The sequence below is a fragment of the Rhipicephalus microplus genome, chromosome 7 (genome assembly GCF_043290135.1).
Source record: "Rhipicephalus microplus isolate Deutch F79 chromosome 7, USDA_Rmic, whole genome shotgun sequence".
In the NCBI taxonomy this organism is placed as follows: Eukaryota; Metazoa; Arthropoda; class Arachnida; order Ixodida; family Ixodidae; genus Rhipicephalus; species Rhipicephalus microplus.
Genome location: NC_134706.1, coordinates 52,912,161 through 52,930,243, shown reverse-complemented (window position 1 = coordinate 52,930,243; position 18,083 = coordinate 52,912,161). Strand labels below are relative to the sequence as shown.

Sequence of the window (18,083 nt, the reverse complement as noted above, 5' to 3'; positions counted from 1 at the left end):
TGTTATAAAATAGGAATGATTTCACATATGGCAGGTGTCATTGGTGGAAGGCAATCGTTCGATTTAGTGCAGCGACGTACGGTAGGGGGGAGCATTGTAATAAAATCGAGTGGGCAAAATATACGGAAGATTCATGGTTTACCAGGTTTTCCTCCAGCGCTTCGCCCACTCATCATCATTCACTTCGTGGATATGGCGGCACTTTCTTCCTATCCTTCGCAAATTATGTAAAACGACGTGCATGTAGGGCAGTACAGCAACCTATAGGCTGCCTTAGTGTCAGCAGCCGGCTCCCTGGTTTTTGCCCTTTCTTACCTGCTCACATTTTCAGTGACGGCAGTTCACAGGCACGTGGGATAACTAGAGTATCAAAGGTTTAACCTGGACCCACAAGCTTGCATCAAGCTTGTTGAGAAACGACTTCATCAGTGAATTTCGAATATGAGAATTTACCACAGCACACTTTAACGAATTTGAGTGAGTGGACGTAAACGGAGGAACTGGTTTACTTCATCGCGGTTCATAACTCCAGCATACTCCTGCTGGCGAAAAATACATCCGGAGGTCTTAAGACAGTGGCTGGGACTACGAACGGCAAGGAAATAGAAGTACCAGATCCCATGTACAGTGGGAATCGATATTCTGAGCGCGAATGATGAAGGTTGATATGTCACTCTAAAATCAGCACAATGTTACGAGGCCGACGTTAATTATGCTGTACATGACTTCCACGTCATGATTATCATGTTCAGACGTGTCATTCACCGTCTACTCACGTCAGGTGATAAGAAATTTGGTATAAATGTGGAGCTAGCGAACCATTTACCAACACACTATGAGCGTAGCATATAGTGATGTTTTACATGACACGCATATCATGATAATCATGTTTGGACGCGCAATTTATTTTAAGTCGTCTATTCATGTCAAGTGATACTAAATTTGATATTTGTGAAACTAGCGTAACGGCCGTGAGTGCATCATGAGCGTGGCATGTATTTGTTTTCTTATATAGGACGCATCTCATGATTATCATGTTTGCGCCATTGATATACCTTCGATGTCTATTCACGTCGCGTACTATCAAATTTGGTATATGTGAAGCTCGCGAAACAGCCACGAGCACATCATGAGTGTAATATGTTGTCATGTTCTTACATTACGCATGTTATGATTATCATGTTTGCACCAGCCGCATACCTTTGTCATCCATTGACGTCACAAAACACCAAACTTGGTATATGTGAAGCTAGCAAAATCACCGCGAGCGCACCATGAGCGTGGCTTACATGACATGCATGTCATGATTTCCACGTTAGCATCGGTCACTTATGCACGCCATGCAGTCATGTCATACCATACCAGTGTTGCAATATGTCATGTGCACGAAACCATGGCAAGAGCAGCAAGACCATGAAATGTAAACCATGTCTTTCATGTGATGATTTTCATGTTATGACTAGCCAGTTATGCTGATCATAGTCATGTTATGCCATACCAATTTCGGTATCGATACCGTTAACGAAACGGCCAGGAGAGCCAGATAGATAGATAGATAGATAGATAGATAGATAGATAGATAGATAGATAGATAGATACGCTCAAGGTCACCAAAGTTTGCTAAGAGATGCTTCGCATTTAAAGCCGGTTCTTACGTTAATCCGCTGACTAAACATTCACTGAAGAAGTCGTGGCCCAACTAGCTTGATGCAAGCTTGTGGGCCACTTCTAATGGAGGTGCCTTCCCCCGCCCCCTGAAAAATTTTCTACGTTCGGCCTATTTTAAACATACGGCTTTCTTTACATACGTTCTATTGTCAAGGCAGCTAATCCTGTAATAGAGGAGGCACTGCCTTTACTCAAGGCAAGCTGATAAGATTCTTTCGAGTGCACCGATAAATTTGGGGACAAATGCAAAATGCGAATGACGAAGCTATCTTTCGATACAGTTTATTGTGATATGACTGCATGCTTAAGTATGCAATCGTGATATCTAAGCTTCCCTCTGGGATCATATGATGATATGTGAGGGTTAACGTCCCAAAACCACCAAATGACAATGAGAGACACCATAGTAGAGAGCTCCGGAAATTTCGACCACCTAGGGTTCTTTAACGTGCACCCAAAGGTGAGCGCACCGGCCTACAGCATTTACGCCTCCATCCCAAATGCAGTCGCCGCAACCGGGATATATCCCGTGACCTGTGGGTCAGCAGCCGAGTACCTTAGCCACTTGACCACCACAGCGGGGCCTCCAGGGATTAGGTAGCGAATACGACGCTCCACTACTGACCCAGAAATCGAAGGATTGAATCCCAGGTGCATTTCAATGGAGTTGCAAATTTCCAGTGCCCTCTACTGTGGTGTCTGTCATAATTTTAAAATTGTTTTGGGACGTGAAATTCCAATGCTATTTTATTATATTAAACTATTTTCACTGAACCCTTTAGGCATCATGCCTATAGGGATAGCTAGCTGAGCTTTATTGTGATTACTAAATTGCTTAAGCAATTTACCTCAGATTTCTCTTCAGTCTATGAAACAGCGTGTCCGCGTGATTTGGGAGCAGGTGGATAGCAGTAGGAGCATTGCCTTTTACACACGTGACAATATCCTCAATATTTTATTAAATTAAACTATTTTCACTCAACCCTTTAGGCATTATGCCTACAGGGATAGCTAGCTGAGCTTTATTGTGATTACTAAATCGCTTAATCAATTTACCTCAGATTTCTCTTCAGTCTGTGAAACAGCGTGTCGGCGTGATTTGGGAGCAGGTGGATAGCAGTAGGAGCATTGCCTTCTACACACGTGACAGGATCCTTGTGGCGCTGCAACTGCAAAAAGGGTTATCGATGTTGTTTGCATACACAGAACTTCAATCATAGAAAAATAAAATGCACAAGTACACAACGGTGGGCACTGGGAGATCAGTGCGAATTTCCTGAGAATTCGTGCTCCTCTGACAGTTGTAATTCTCAACCTATGAAGGCCCTGAAAAAAAAAAAGGAAAACAGAAATGCCACAAAGAGAACTGAAATGGCTCTAAGAATCTCATTTTATGTGTACATGAGACCATGTGTCCTTATCCGTCAAAATACAAGAATTTTTTCATTCTATCAGGAAGTGTTACATCGCAAGATAATTTACAGAAGGAGGTCCCAAAGCTCTAGGCTGCAAGGGCACCTTCTCTACTAAATAGACAAACAAAATATCAATATCAACTTGGTAACGACAGATAATGTTCAAATAAGCAATAACACATGACAGCAAATGAAATAAAATGCGATAGCAAAATACTCTGCGATATATGTTGTAAGGATTCAAACTATGAAGATAATCAGATAAATATAAAAAAAAATGCAGCAAACCAGTTCAACTACTAACATGCAGTATTGTAGAAAAGATAGAACATATAAACAGAGTAGCGATTATACTGTAAATCTGACATGCACTTTGATAATAAGAAAGCAAAAAAATTAGTTGATATGTCACAAAACGGGAAAATTGCTAAATGTTCAAACACAAGAAAAGAGGTTATTTTGTTATAATATGTATATTGTGAGCGCGACAAGCGAATGACTCTTTATTCTCTTTGTAATCATCATCACCTGTACATCTTCTTCATCTAAGAATATCATCACCAGCGTGATTGAGCTCGAGCCTGGCCGAAGAAACCGGTTCCTCACAATATAACAATATTTACAGCAAGATATAGCCAATTTAACAACATACTGAAACAACAACAACAACATACTTTAATAACAACTACTGAAAAACAACCCAGCTAAATTTTGGAAAGTCATAAACCCCTCCAGCGAAAACCAACACATCTGATTGCATGACTGCAACAACGTCCCTCTCACAGCTAGCCAGTGTCCAACAGCATTTAATTCCTTTTTCACTTCTGTCTTCACGAAAGAGAACAGTACCAACATACCCAACGTAGCTGAGTTCGATTACCAATTTATGGAACCAATAGATATTCAATTAGAAGGCATAATTACAGCCATAAATAATCTTAAGTTGTCGTCTTCATGCGGCGTGGATGGAATCAACTCAAAGGTGCTAAAGAATACGGTAACGGTCACAAGCAAAATACTACTTCATATATTCCGGCAGTCTCTCGAAACAGGCATGATACCGTCTGACTGGAAGCTGGCGAAAATAATTCCAATATTCAAAAGTGGAAATAAAACCTCATGCGAAAATTACCGTCCTATTTCCCTTACATGTATTTGTTGTAAAATTCTAGAACACATCATCGCTTCACATATTTACAGGCATCTGGAATCCAATCATTTCTTTTTCAAAAATCAGCATGGTTTCAGAAAGGGCTTTTCGTGTGAGACTCAGTTGTTTGAATTTACCACAGAGCTTCATGCAAATATGGACAATAATTATCAAGCTGATTGCGTATTCCTCGACTATTCGAAGGCGTTTGACAGGGTTGCACACAGACGCCTGATATCGAAACTTTCCGCCCTGAAATTAGACTCCCGTACATTATCATGGCTTCGCAATTTCCTGTCAAATCGTCAGCAATACACAACAGTTAACAATTTGTCTTCTTCCCTATCTGACGTTTCTTCAGGTGTACCACAGGGAAGCGTACTCGCGCCATTACTTTTCCTCATATTCATCAATGATCTTCCGCAACATGTCTCTTCTTGCATCAGGGTGTTCGCTGACGACTGCATTATTTACCGTCCAATCAAGAACAGAGAAGATCACCTGTCACTCCAAAACGACCTCGACGTAATTAATGGTTGTGTGTAGTACATGGCTGATGACACTAAATGTCTCAAAATGCAAAAGTAATGTCGTTCACACGTAAACCTAGCATATCCGAATTCTCTTACAGTATTAATCATTCCATTCTATCGACTGCAACACAATATCGGTACTTGGGCGTAATACTGACACCTAATCTATCCTGGTCCGACCACATTACGGATATCTCTGCCAGCGCCTCGAAATCACTAGGTTTCTTGAGACGTAACTTGAAAGCTGCACCATCAGGCTCGCAAATTATCTTACTTGACACTGGTTTGCCCTCAACTAGAATATGCCTGTTCGATTTGGTCTCCCCATCAAAAATACTTAATTGACTCATTGGAAAGAATCCAGAATAGAGCAAGCCGCTTCATTGCCAATAACTACAGTCCGCATTCTAGTATATCACAAATCAAACAGGAACTTTCACTCCCACTCTTGAACATTCGTCGCGACATTGCCCTGCTGTCATTCTTTCATAAAATTACCCATTCTTCCCGAATCACCGTTACTGGTCTGCAAAAACCATATCTCACTTCACGTAGACTACACAATCATCTTAGCTATTCCCGTGTATACGGCTCAACAAACGCGTTCAATCAGTCCGCACTTCCACGTGCTATCCGTCTGTGGAACAGTTTGCCTCACGACATTGCATCCCAGACAAACTTTGACACATTCCGTCATATCTTATCAAGCCACTACACAAGCCTCAGCAAGTAGATGCCGTATCATAATTCATTGGTCCGTATTGGTTCATTTTTGTGATTGTCACATTCATGTGCGCGAGGATTCTGCCTTGTGGCCGCTGCATGCGCAGGAAATACAGTGTTTCGCCCACGGTTACTATGCGTGTACCTTTTGTACATGTTGAACTTTTGTACATGTTGGTGCTTTTTGTTTGACTTATTATTTTCCAATTGTTTCTTTTGTATTTGTTTTAGTTTGAGATGTATATAAGTATTGCGCCCCTTACTCAATTGTTTCTTTTGTACTTTTTTTTTCATTTTGAGGTGTCTATATGTATTCCCCCCTTGCTCAATTGTCTGTCTTGTATATTTTTTTCCAGTTTATTTGTATATATGTATAGCCCCCCTTACTCAATGCCCCCCATGGGGCCTGTAAGGTACTTCGAATTAAATAAATAAATCAAATTAGTTACTTGTAAATTAAATACGAAAACAATTTATCTTTAAAACAGCTTAGACTACTACAAAGCTTAACATTTCCTGGAATACTGTTGCAGAAGGACATTGCTGTGAAACCACAAATTAATCTACGATAATTATTTTTAATTTTTGGTAACAAGAAATTATTTGATGCTAATTGTGTTTTATTTTGATTAGAGAGTTGTCCTTTGTCAAAAATTATTGAGAGAATGGTGGATTGAAGGGAATTGTATGTAAGGATTGCCATGTTAAAAGTAAAAAATTATGTGAAAGCAGGTGCGTAGCCAGAAATTTTTTTTCGGGGGAGGGGGTTCACACAGACACGACGGGTGGGGGGGGAGGGGAACAGGCATCAGCTTTTCTCTGTGACGTCACTATGGGCAGTAGTTTAAACAGATGGTGCACATGTATATCAAGACATGAGATTCCCCCTCTCCCCTTGCGTATGGTTGTGAAGAGAGTAAGTAATAGTACTCTAAGAGTGATTGATTATTATGTGGGGTTCAACGTCCCAAAACCACCATATGATTATGAGAGGCGCCGTAGTGGAAGAATCCAGAACTTTAGACCACCTGGGGTTCTTTAACTTGCACCCAAACCTAAGCACACGGGCCTACAAATTTTCCACCTTCATCGGAAATGCAGCCGGGATTCGATCCCGCGACCTGCGGGTCAGCAGCCAAGTACCTTTGCCACTAGACCACCGTGGCGGGGCAAGAGCGGCAAGTTTTCCAGCCATCAATGAATTTGGCTTGTCCGTCTTGAAACTTACGGTAATAGGTTTCGCTATAGAACAACCAATGCTCCGGACGAACGCCGAGGTATGGTTTAATAATCAGCATAATTACGCACGCAATCAGCGAACTTCCCGTGCTACAGTATTAGAAAGAGCTGTTTCGGCAATGGTGATAAGAGCTCCAAAGGCGATAACACTGCGAAAGGCATCCTCCGCAATTCAAGAAAAAAGAACACACGAAGCTTTATTACAACTAAAGCAGTCTATAGCACCGTGAAAGCCTCCTTGTTCCACCACCACCGTGTTTGTTTTTATTTTTCCCTCCACCCTTCTGCGCAGAGCTGGCGCCCGTCAATGTCGCAGCCTGGTCGCTGCGTGGGCAAGGTTCGTTTTGGCGTTGCATAAGTCTGTTGCCAGACTTTGGGGTGGTTGTTGCCAGACTGCCGCTAAATTTACCTGAAAATTTTTCTCCTGTAGTTGTGGCTTCTCCGTAAGAGTTTGGTGCTATCCGCGGTGCACTTCTTGGCTGAAAACTTTTCTCCTGTAGTTGTGGCTTCTCCGTAAGAGTTTGGTGCTATCCGCGGTGAATTTCACGAGTGCATGAGCGACGCTGGCCGTTTTAATTAACGGAATGGACCGAGCCTAGCAGAAGGCGAGCGCGGCACTGCTGCGCAATTAAGATGCCGTTTTAGGTTGGTGCTATCCGCGGTGAATTTCGCGAGTGCATGAGCGACGCTGGCCGTTTTAATTAACGGAATGGACCGAGCCTAGCAGAAGGCGAGCGCGGCACTGCTGCGCAATTAAGATGCCGTTTTAGGTTGGTGCTATCCGCGGTGAATTTCGCGAGTGCATGAGCGACGCTGGCCGTTTTAATTAACGGAATGGACAGAGCCTAGCAGAAGTCGAGCGCGGCACTGCTGCGCAATTAAGATGCCGTTTTAAGTTTGGTGCTATCCGCGGTGAATTTCGCGAGTGCATGAGCGACGCTGGCCGTTTTAATTAACGGAATGGACCGAGCCTAGCAGAAGGCGAGCGCGGCACTGCTGCGCAATTAAGATGCCGTTTTAAGTTTGGTGCTATCCACGGTGAATTTCACGAGTGCATGAGCGACGCTGGCCGTTTTAATTAACGGAATGGACCGAGCCTAGCAGAAGTCGAGCGCGGCACTGCTGCGCAATTAAGATGCCGTTTTAAGTTTGGTGCTATCCGCGGTGAATTTCGCGAGTGCATGAGCGACGCTGGCCGTTTTAATTAACGGAATGGACAGAGCCTAGCAGAAGTCGAGCGCGGCACTGCTGCGCAATTAAGATGCCGTTTTAAGTTTGGTGCTATCCGCGGTGAATTTCGCGAGTGCATGAGCGACGCTGGCCGTTTTAATTAACGGAATGGACCGAGCCTAGCAGAAGGCGAGCGCGGCACTGCTGCGCAATTAAGATGCCGTTTTAAGTTTGGTGCTATCCGCGGTGAATTTCGCGAGTGCATGAGCGACGCTGGCCGTTTTAATTAGCGGAATGGACCGAGCCTAGCAGAAGGCGAGCGCGGCACTGCTGCGCAATTAAGATGCCGTTTTAAGTTTGGTGCTATCCGCGGTGAATTTCGCGAGTTCATGAGCGACGCTGGCCGTTTTAATTAACGGAATGGACCGAGCCTAGCAGAAGTCGAGCGCGGCACTGCTGCGCAATTAAGATGCCGTTTTAAGTTTGGTGCTATCCGCGGTGAATTTCGCGAGTGCATGAGCGACGCTGGCCGTTTTAATTAACGGAATGGACCGAGCCTAGCAGAAGGCGAGCGCGGCACTGCTGCGCAATTAAGATGCCGTTTTAAGTTTGGTGCTATCCGCGGTGAATTTCGCGAGTGCATGAGCGACGCTGGCCGTTTTAATTAACGGAATGGACCGAGCCTAGCAGAAGGCGAGCGCGGCACTGCTGCGCAATTAAGATGCCGTTTTAAGTTTGGTGCTATCCGCGGTGAATTTCGCGAGTTCATGAGCGACGCCGGCCGTTTTAATTAACGGAATGGACCGAGCCTAGCAGAAGGCGAGCGCGGCACTGCTGCGCAATTAAGATGCCGTTTTAAGTTTGGTGCTATCCGCGGTGAATTTCGCGAGTGCATGAGCGACGCTGGCCGTTTTAATTAACGGAATGGACCGAGCCTAGCAGAAGGCGAGCGCGGCACTGCTGCGCAATTAAGATGCCGTTTTAAGTTTGGTGCTATCCACGGTGAATTTCACGAGTGCATGAGCGACGCTGGCCGTTTTAATTAACGGAATGGACCGAGCCTAGCAGAAGTCGAGCGCGGCACTGCTGCGCAATTAAGATGCCGTTTTAAGTTTGGTGCTATCCGCGGTGAATTTCGCGAGTTCATGAGCGACGCTGGCCGTTTTAATTAACGGAATGGACCGAGCCTAGCAGAAGGCGAGCGCGGCACTGCTGCGCAATTAAGATGCCGTTTTAAGTTTGGTGCTATCCGCGGTGAATTTCGCGAGTTCATGAGCGACGCCGGCCGTTTTAATTAACGGAATGGACCGAGCCTAGCAGAAGGCGAGCGCGGCACTGCTGCGCAATTAAGATGCCGTTTTAAGTTTGGTGCTATCCACGGTGAATTTCGCGAGTTCATGAGCGACGCCGGCCGTTTTAATTAACGGAATGGACCGAGCCTAGCAGAAGGCGAGCGCGGCACTGCTGCGCAATTAAGATGCCGTTTTAAGTTTGGTGCTATCCGCGGTGAATTTCGCGAGTTCATGAGCGACGCTGGCCGTTTTAATTAACGGAATGGACCGAGCCTAGCAGAAGGCGAGCGCGGCACTGCTGCGCAATTAAGATGCCGTTTTAAGTTTGGTGCTATCCACGGTGAATTTCGCGAGTTCATGAGCGACGCCGGCCGTTTTAATTAACGGAATGGACCGAGCCTAGCAGAAGGCGAGCGCGGCACTGCTGCGCAATTAAGATGCCGTTTTAAGTTTGGTGCTATCCGCGGTGAATTTCGCGAGTGCATGAGCGACGCTGGCCGTTTTAATTAACGGAATGGACCGAGCCTAGCAGAAGGCGAGCGCGGCACTGCTGCGCAATTAAGATGCCGTTTTAAGTTTGGTGCTATCCGCGGTGAATTTCGCGAGTGCATGAGCGACGCTGGCCGTTTTAATTAACGGAATGGACCGAGCCTAGCAGAAGGCGAGCGCGGCACTGCTGCGCAATTAAGATGCCGTTTTAAGTTTGGTGCTATCCGCGGTGAATTTCGCGAGTTCATGAGCGACGCCGGCCGTTTTAATTAACGGAATGGACCGAGCCTAGCAGAAGGCGAGCGCGGCACTGCTGCGCAATTAAGATGCCGTTTTAAGTTTGGTGCTATCCGCGGTGAATTTCGCGAGTGCATGAGCGACGCTGGCCGTTTTAATTAACGGAATGGACCGAGCCTAGCAGAAGGCGAGCGCGGCACTGCTGCGCAATTAAGATGCCGTTTTAAGTTTGGTGCTATCCACGGTGAATTTCACGAGTGCATGAGCGACGCTGGCCGTTTTAATTAACGGAATGGACCGAGCCTAGCAGAAGTCGAGCGCGGCACTGCTGCGCAATTAAGATGCCGTTTTAAGTTTGGTGCTATCCGCGGTGAATTTCGCGAGTTCATGAGCGACGCCGGCCGTTTTAATTAACGGAATGGACCGAGCCTAGCAGAAGGCGAGCGCGGCACTGCTGCGCAATTAAGATGCCGTTTTAAGTTTGGTGCTATCCACGGTGAATTTCACGAGTGCATGAGCGACGCTGGCCGTTTTAATTAACGGAATGGACCGAGCCTAGCAGAAGTCGAGCGCGGCACTGCTGCGCAATTAAGATGCCGTTTTAAGTTTGGTGCTATCCGCGGTGAATTTCGAGAGTTCATGAGCGACGCTGGCCGTTTTAATTAACGGAATGGACCGAGGCTAGCAGAAGGCGAGCGCGGCACTGCTGCGCAATTAAGATGCCGTTTTAAGTTTGGTGCTATCCGCGGTGAATTTCGCGAGTTCATGAGCGACGCCGGCCGTTTTAATTAACGGAATGGACCGAGCCTAGCAGAAGGCGAGCGCGGCACTGCTGCGCAATTAAGATGCCGTTTTAAGTTTGGTGCTATCCGCGGTGAATTTCGCGAGTGCATGAGCGACGCTGGCCGTTTTAATTAACGGAATGGACCGAGCCTAGCAGAAGGCGAGCGCGGCACTGCTGCGCAATTAAGATGCCGTTTTAAGTTTGGTGCTATCCGCGGTGAATTTCGCGAGTTCATGAGCGACGCTGGCCGTTTTAATTAACGAAATGGACCGAGCCTAGCAGAAGTCGAGCGCGGCACTGCTGCGCAATTAAGATGCCGTTTTAAGTTTGGTGCTATCCGCGGTGAATTTCGCGAGTTCATGAGCGACGCCGGCCGTTTTAATTAACGGAATGGACCGAGCCTAGCAGAAGGCGAGCGCGGCACTGCTGCGCAATTAAGATGCCGTTTTAAGTTTGGTGCTATCCGCGGTGAATTTCGCGAGTGCATGAGCGACGCTGGCCGTTTTAATTAACGGAATGGACCGAGCCTAGCAGAAGGCGAGCGCGGCACTGCTGCGCAATTAAGATGCCGTTTTAAGTTTGGTGCTATCCACGGTGAATTTCACGAGTGCATGAGCGACGCTGGCCGTTTTAATTAACGGAATGGACCGAGCCTAGCAGAAGTCGAGCGCGGCACTGCTGCGCAATTAAGATGCCGTTTTAAGTTTGGTGCTATCCGCGGTGAATTTCGAGAGTTCATGAGCGACGCTGGCCGTTTTAATTAACGGAATGGACCGAGCCTAGCAGAAGGCGAGCGCGGCACTGCTGCGCAATTAAGATGCCGTTTTAAGTTTGGTGCTATCCGCGGTGAATTTCGCGAGTTCATGAGCGACGCCGGCCGTTTTAATTAACGGAATGGACCGAGCCTAGCAGAAGGCGAGCGCGGCACTGCTGCGCAATTAAGATGCCGTTTTAAGTTTGGTGCTATCCGCGGTGAATTTCGCGAGTGCATGAGCGACGCTGGCCGTTTTAATTAACGGAATGGACCGAGCCTAGCAGAAGGCGAGCGCGGCACTGCTGCGCAATTAAGATGCCGTTTTAAGTTTGGTGCTATCCGCGGTGAATTTCGCGAGTGCATGAGCGACGCTGGCCGTTTTAATTAACGGAATGGACCGAGCCTAGCAGAAGGCGAGCGCGGCACTGCTGCGCAATTAAGATGCCGTTTTAAGTTTGGTGCTATCCGCGGTGAATTTCGCGAGTTCATGAGCGACGCTGGCCGTTTTAATTAACGAAATGGACCGAGCCTAGCAGAAGTCGAGCGCGGCACTGCTGCGCAATTAAGATGCCGTTTTAAGTTTGGTGCTATCCGCGGTGAATTTCGCGAGTTCATGAGCGACGCTGGCCGTTTTAATTAACGAAATGGACCGAGCCTAGCAGAAGGCGAGCGCGGCACTGCTGCGCAATTAAGATGCCGTTTTAAGTTTGGTGCTATCCGCGGTGAATTTCGCGAGTGCATGAGCGACGCTGGCCGTTTTAATTAACGGAATGGACCGAGCCTAGCAGAAGGCGAGCGCGGCACTGCTGCGCAATTAAGATGCCGTTTTAAGTTTGGTGCTATCCGCGGTGAATTTCGCGAGTTCATGAGCGACGCTGGCCGTTTTAATTAACGAAATGGACCGAGCCTAGCAGAAGTCAAGCGCGGCACTGCTGCGCAATTAAGATGCCGTTTTAAGTTTGGTGCTATCCGCGGTGAATTTCGCGAGTGCATGAGCGACGCTGGCCGTTTTAATTAACGGAATGGACCGAGCCTAGCAGAAGGCGAGCGCGGCACTGCTGCGCAATTAAGATGCCGTTTTAAGTTTGGTGCTATCCGCGGTGAATTTCGCGAGTTCATGAGCGACGCTGGCCGTTTTAATTAACGGAATGGACCGAGCCTAGCAGAAGTCGAGCGCGGTGCTGCTGCGCAATTAAGATGCCGTTTTAAGTTTGGTGCTATCCGCGGTGAATTTCGCGAGTTCATGAGCGACGCTGGCCGTTTTAATTAACGGAATGGACCGAGCCTAGCAGAAGGCGAGCGCGGCACTGCTGCGCAATTAAGATGCCGTTTTAAGTTTGGTGCTATCCGCGGTGAATTTCGCGAGTTCATGAGCGACGCTGGCCGTTTTAATTAACGAAATGGACCGAGCCTAGCAGAAGTCGAGCGCGGCACTGCTGCGCAATTAAGATGCCGTTTTAAGTTTGGTGCTATCCGCGGTGAATTTCGCGAGTTCATGAGCGACGCTGGCCGTTTTAATTAACGGAATGGACCGAGCCTAGCAGAAGGCGAGCGCGGCACTGCTGCGCAATTAAGATGCCGTTTTAAGTTTGGTGCTATCCGCGGTGAATTTCGCGAGTTCATGAGCGACGCTGGCCGTTTTAATTAACGGAATGGACCGAGCCTAGCAGAAGTCGAGCGCGGTGCTGCTGCGCAATTAAGATGCCGTTTTAAGTTTGGTGCTATCCGCGGTGAATTTCGCGAGTGCATGAGCGACGCTGGCCGTTTTAATTAACGGAATGGACCGAGCCTAGCAGAAGGCGAGCGCGGCACTGCTGCGCAATTAAGATGCCGTTTTAAGTTTGGTGCTATCCGCGGTGAATTTCGCGAGTTCATGAGCGACGCTGGCCGTTTTAATTAACGAAATGAACCGAGCCTAGCAGAAGTCGAGCGCGGCACTGCTGCGCAATTAAGATGCCGTTTTAAGTTTGGTGCTATCCGCGGTGAATTTCGCGAGTTCATGAGCGACGCTGGCCGTTTTAATTAACGGAATGGACCGAGCCTAGCAGAAGGCGAGCGCGGCACTGCTGCGCAATTAAGATGCCGTTTTAAGTTTGGTGCTATCCGCGGTGAATTTCGCGAGTTCATGAGCGACGCTGGCCGTTTTAATTAACGGAATGGACCGAGCCTAGCAGAAGTCGAGCGCGGTGCTGCTGCGCAATTAAGATGCCGTTTTAAGTTTGGTGCTATCCGCGGTGAATTTCGCGAGTGCATGAGCGACGCTGGCCGTTTTAATTAACGGAATGGACCGAGCCTAGCAGAAGGCGAGCGCGGCACTGCTGCGCAATTAAGATGCCGTTTTAAGTTTGGTGCTATCCGCGGTGAATTTCGCGAGTGCATGAGCGACGCTGGCCGTTTTAATTAACGGAATGGACCGAGCCTAGCAGAAGGCGAGCGCGGCGCTGCTGCGCAATTAAGAGGCCGTTTTAATTAACGGAAGGAACCGCGCCTAGCAAAAGTCGAGCGCGGTGCTGTCGTGCAATTAAGAGGCCGTTTCAATTCCGTTTTAATTAACGGAAGGAACCGCGCCTAGCAAAAGTCCAGCGCGGTGCTGCCGTGCAATTAAGAAGCCGTTTTAATTAACGGAATGAACCTCCCATTACAGAAGTCGAGGCGCGTTCTCTTGCTGTGTGCGCGGCTGTGCGATTAAGATATCGCGTCTCAGTATTAGGGATTACGGGGAAAACTGAATAAGAGTCGCAGGAGGTGATGCGCTGCCTCCCTCCCCCTTACTTTTCTTTTTTTTTTCTCAGCTGATCGTGTCGCGTCGACCGCGCGCTACGACGGGGGACGCTACGCTTCCCCTAGCTGTGTCAGCACAAGACATATCGTTCGGACTCGTATATACATGTGATGAATAAGCGTTCCAAGGCTGGTTAATCGGGGTACGTCGGATATGCTACAGCTATGTACGCCTGGAAGGCTTCTTTATCGAAGCAGATGGAGTGAACTAAGCGCGACTTGCGCGTACCTGTAAATGGGACCCAGCCGACGAGCCGCCGTCGATTACAGGGCCCCACTCACAATAAGCACAAACTACCAAAATTCCAAATAATGATTGTGTATTGTTTCTCAGCTCAAGAGTTTAGTATACAACAATAAGAATAAAATGACATAATAGACATAATAATGACAATAATACAACATAATGACATAATGGGTTTTGTAGGCCTATGCTCCTATTTCCGGCGCTTTGTTCGCAATTTTGCATCTATCATGTCACCGTTAACCCAGCTTCTTCGCGGTGACGTGAACCTCACCTCCTGGTCCCCTGCGTGTGACGTTGCCTTCACTACTCTGCGCCGTCTGCTCACTTCCCCACCTATTCTTCGCCACTTCGACCCGATGGCTCCTACCGAAGTGCACACCGACGCCAGCGGCGTCGGGCTAGGCTCGGTCCTCACTCAACGAAAGCCTGGCTATTCAGAATACGTTGTAGCCTACGCTAGCCGCACTCTGACGAAAGCCGAAACTAATTACAGCGTGACAGAAAAAGAGTGTTTGGCTCTGCTGTGGGCGCTTGGAAAGTTCCGGCCGTACTTATACGGCCGCCCGTTCGATCTAGTAACTGATCACCACGCGCTTTGCTGGCTCTCCACGTTGAAAGACCCTTCTGGCCGCCTTGCGCGATGGGCACTTCGCATCCAGGAGTACGACATTCGCGTCGTATACCGCTGCGGACGCAAACACTCTGACGCTGATGCCCTGTCCCGCTCACCTTTACCACCAGATCAGACGTGCGGAAACACTTGCCTCCAGACCTTGTCATCGCTAAATCTCGACTCGATCGCCACCGAACAACGTCGTGACCCGTGGATCGCCTCTCTTATCGAATATTTATCTGGCACGCCCCACCTTCCAGTATCTCGATCCCTCCGACGTCAAGCTTTCCATTTCGCCATCCGCGATCAACTTCTTCATCGACGCAACTACGCTCCCGATGGCCGCCGGTGGTTGCTGGTCATTCCACGCACTTAACGATCGCAAGTATGCGCCTCCCTTCATGACGATCCGCAATGTGGCCACGCCAGAGTGTTCAAAACATATGAACGCCTTCGCCATCGCTATTACTGGCGCGGCATGTACAATTTTGTACGTAAATTCGTGCAGTGCTGTCCTGACTGCCAGCGACGTAAATCAACACTGCCACGTGCGACTGGCGCATTGCAGCCACTTCCCTGCCCTGCCAAGCCATTTGATCGCGTCGGCGTTGACCTCTACGGTCCCCTTCCATTGACACCAGATGGTAATCGGTGGATTATAGTGGCGGTTGACCACCTGACACGCTACGCCGAAACAGCCGCTTTGCCGAGCGCTACAGCTCAGGATGTCGCCTCTTTCATTTTGCAATGCTTTATCCTTCGACATGGTGCACCTCGAGAGCTCCTTATTGACAGAGGCCGCGCTTTCCTTTCCGAGGTCGTCGAAACTCTGCTTTCGGAATGCCACGTCATTCATCGGAAAACGACAGCATACCACCCGCAGACTAACGGACTAACGGAACGGTTCAACCGCACGCTAGGTGATATGCTCTCAATGTACGTGGCATCTGATCATAGCAACTGGGACCGTGTTCTCCCATACGTCACGTTCGCATATAACACCGCAATACAAACCACCACGGGATTCTCACCTTTCTTTCTTCTTTAAGGACGTGAGCCTTCCCATACAATTGATACCCTACTTTTTTACCGTCCTGATGCTTCCGAGTGTCCACCTATCTCCGATGCTGCTAGACAAGCCGAAGAGTGCCACCAGCTTGCCCGTGCGTTCACCTCGGAAGAGCAACAACGCCAGAAAGAAACCCGTAGCACCTCTCTTCCGGATGCCAGCTATGCCCCAGGGTCTCTTGTGTGGCTTGCCATCCCATACCAAACACCAGGACTCTCCTCGAAACTTGTCCCCCGGTACGAGGGGCCTTACACCGTTTTGGAGAAAACCTCTCCGGTTAATTTCCTAATTGAACCAGTTTCCCGATCGGACGACATGCGCCGGCGTGCACGTGACATCGTCCATGTTTCCCGACTGAAACCGTACCATGAGCCTTTGCCTGAAACTTCTTAAGTCGCCAGGATGGCTCCTTTTTCAGCGGGGGCGATTGTGAAGAAGAAGATGTGCCTGCAGCGAGCAGCATCGCCAACGCCCGGCTCGCTCGGCTCGTGCTTCGGTTCGTTGCTGTGCGGATCGCTGGACGCTTATTCACGCTGTCTCGTCGCTGTCTTAACGGCTAATAAACCTCCTCACAACATAAACATAAGAATAAAATGACAATATGTCTCACTACGTGCTAATCACAAACTAGATACCGGCGAGCAATTACGTCCATTAATCGAAGAAAAAGGTCTTTCACGTTGGGACGTGCGTTAATTGATCTCCACCAAAGCCACGCGAGGTGAGATGGCATAAGTGAGGTAGTCGTCTTGTTGCTGTTGCGAACGAGACGGCGCTTGGCCTTTTGCCATTCACTTTCAATCCTTTGCGTGTTGGCGCCTGTCGTAGGATCAACGAAGTTGACACTGTGGTTCACGGTGTGCCAGTCCAAGTTTAGCGGTGTTCCGTTGGCGTCCACAAGTCTGGGTATGCACTGGTACGCGGCCCACTCGTCGCTGTACACCATCGTCCCGGGAAGAATGTGCTGCTGGTCGAAGCGATGGCGCAGGCGACAGTCCGATTTCACGAAGGAAGGCCTCTTCCGCGGCAGGGTACCTTATGATGTCGGCGATTTCGACAATGCTGGGGTCTATCTGTGGCGTGGCCATGACGAGACACTTCCTGATTTGGTAACAGTATAGCTTGCATGGCTAACGTTACGTTACGGCATTTTATAAGGGTCATGAGGTGAAAAGGGGGATAGAGCGCTCTAACCTTGACAGGGCGCCTACGTGATGCAGCATCAGCGGGGAAAGAGGGGGTGGGTCACGGCGCCGACGTGGCGCGAGCATCTGGGGAGAAAGAGTGGATGGGCCACGGCCCTAACGCCACGCGAGCACCTGCAGAGAAAGACGGGACGGGCAAAGACGCCTGGAACAAAAAAAACATAAAAAAGCCTTTTCGGACCTCAAACGTTGGCTGACATGGCGCCGACCCGACGCGACGCGAGTGTCTGCGGAGAAAGAAGGGGGGGGGGGGGGGCGGGCAAAGACGCCTGGAATAAAAAAACATAAAAAAGCCTTTTCGGACCTCGAACGTTGGCTGACATGGCGCCGACCCGAAGCGACGCGAGCATCTCCGGAGAAAGAGGGGGTGGGTCACGGCGCCGACGCGACATGAGCATATGTGTGAAAATGCGGGATAGGCGAAGACGCCTGGAATCATACAACACCTAGGTCACGTACTCCACTTCGGTGCCCCTCCTTCTCCACAGCAACGGTGACTTGAGCGGGAGTGCGAACGACGTTATGTGATTCTAGGTGATGTGACCCATGTATCACGTCAACAGTACACCACCCAGGGCACGTACTCCACCTCGGTGCGTTGGGCGTCGACACATGGCCAAACTTGCTCACGTAAACCTCTTAAATTTCCTTATTTGGTGCTCCCTATCTCGGTCGCAATCCCTAAGCTTTAGGATCGTGATCCCTATGAAATGC

The 18,083-nt window shown here is 48.5% G+C and overlaps 1 protein-coding gene across 1 annotated transcript in view; it reads right to left on the bottom strand.

The window, feature by feature from the left end:
• LOC119179217 (BTB/POZ domain-containing protein 6-A-like) overlaps positions 1-17,110 on the bottom strand; it is a 30,930-nt gene extending 13,820 nt beyond the window's left edge. The window contains exon 1 of the mRNA XM_075869998.1: positions 16,931-17,110. Coding sequence (XP_075726113.1) covers positions 16,931-17,110 — 180 coding nt within the window. The remainder of the gene's footprint in view (positions 1-16,930) is intronic.
• Positions 17,111-18,083: the final 973 nt, after the last annotated feature.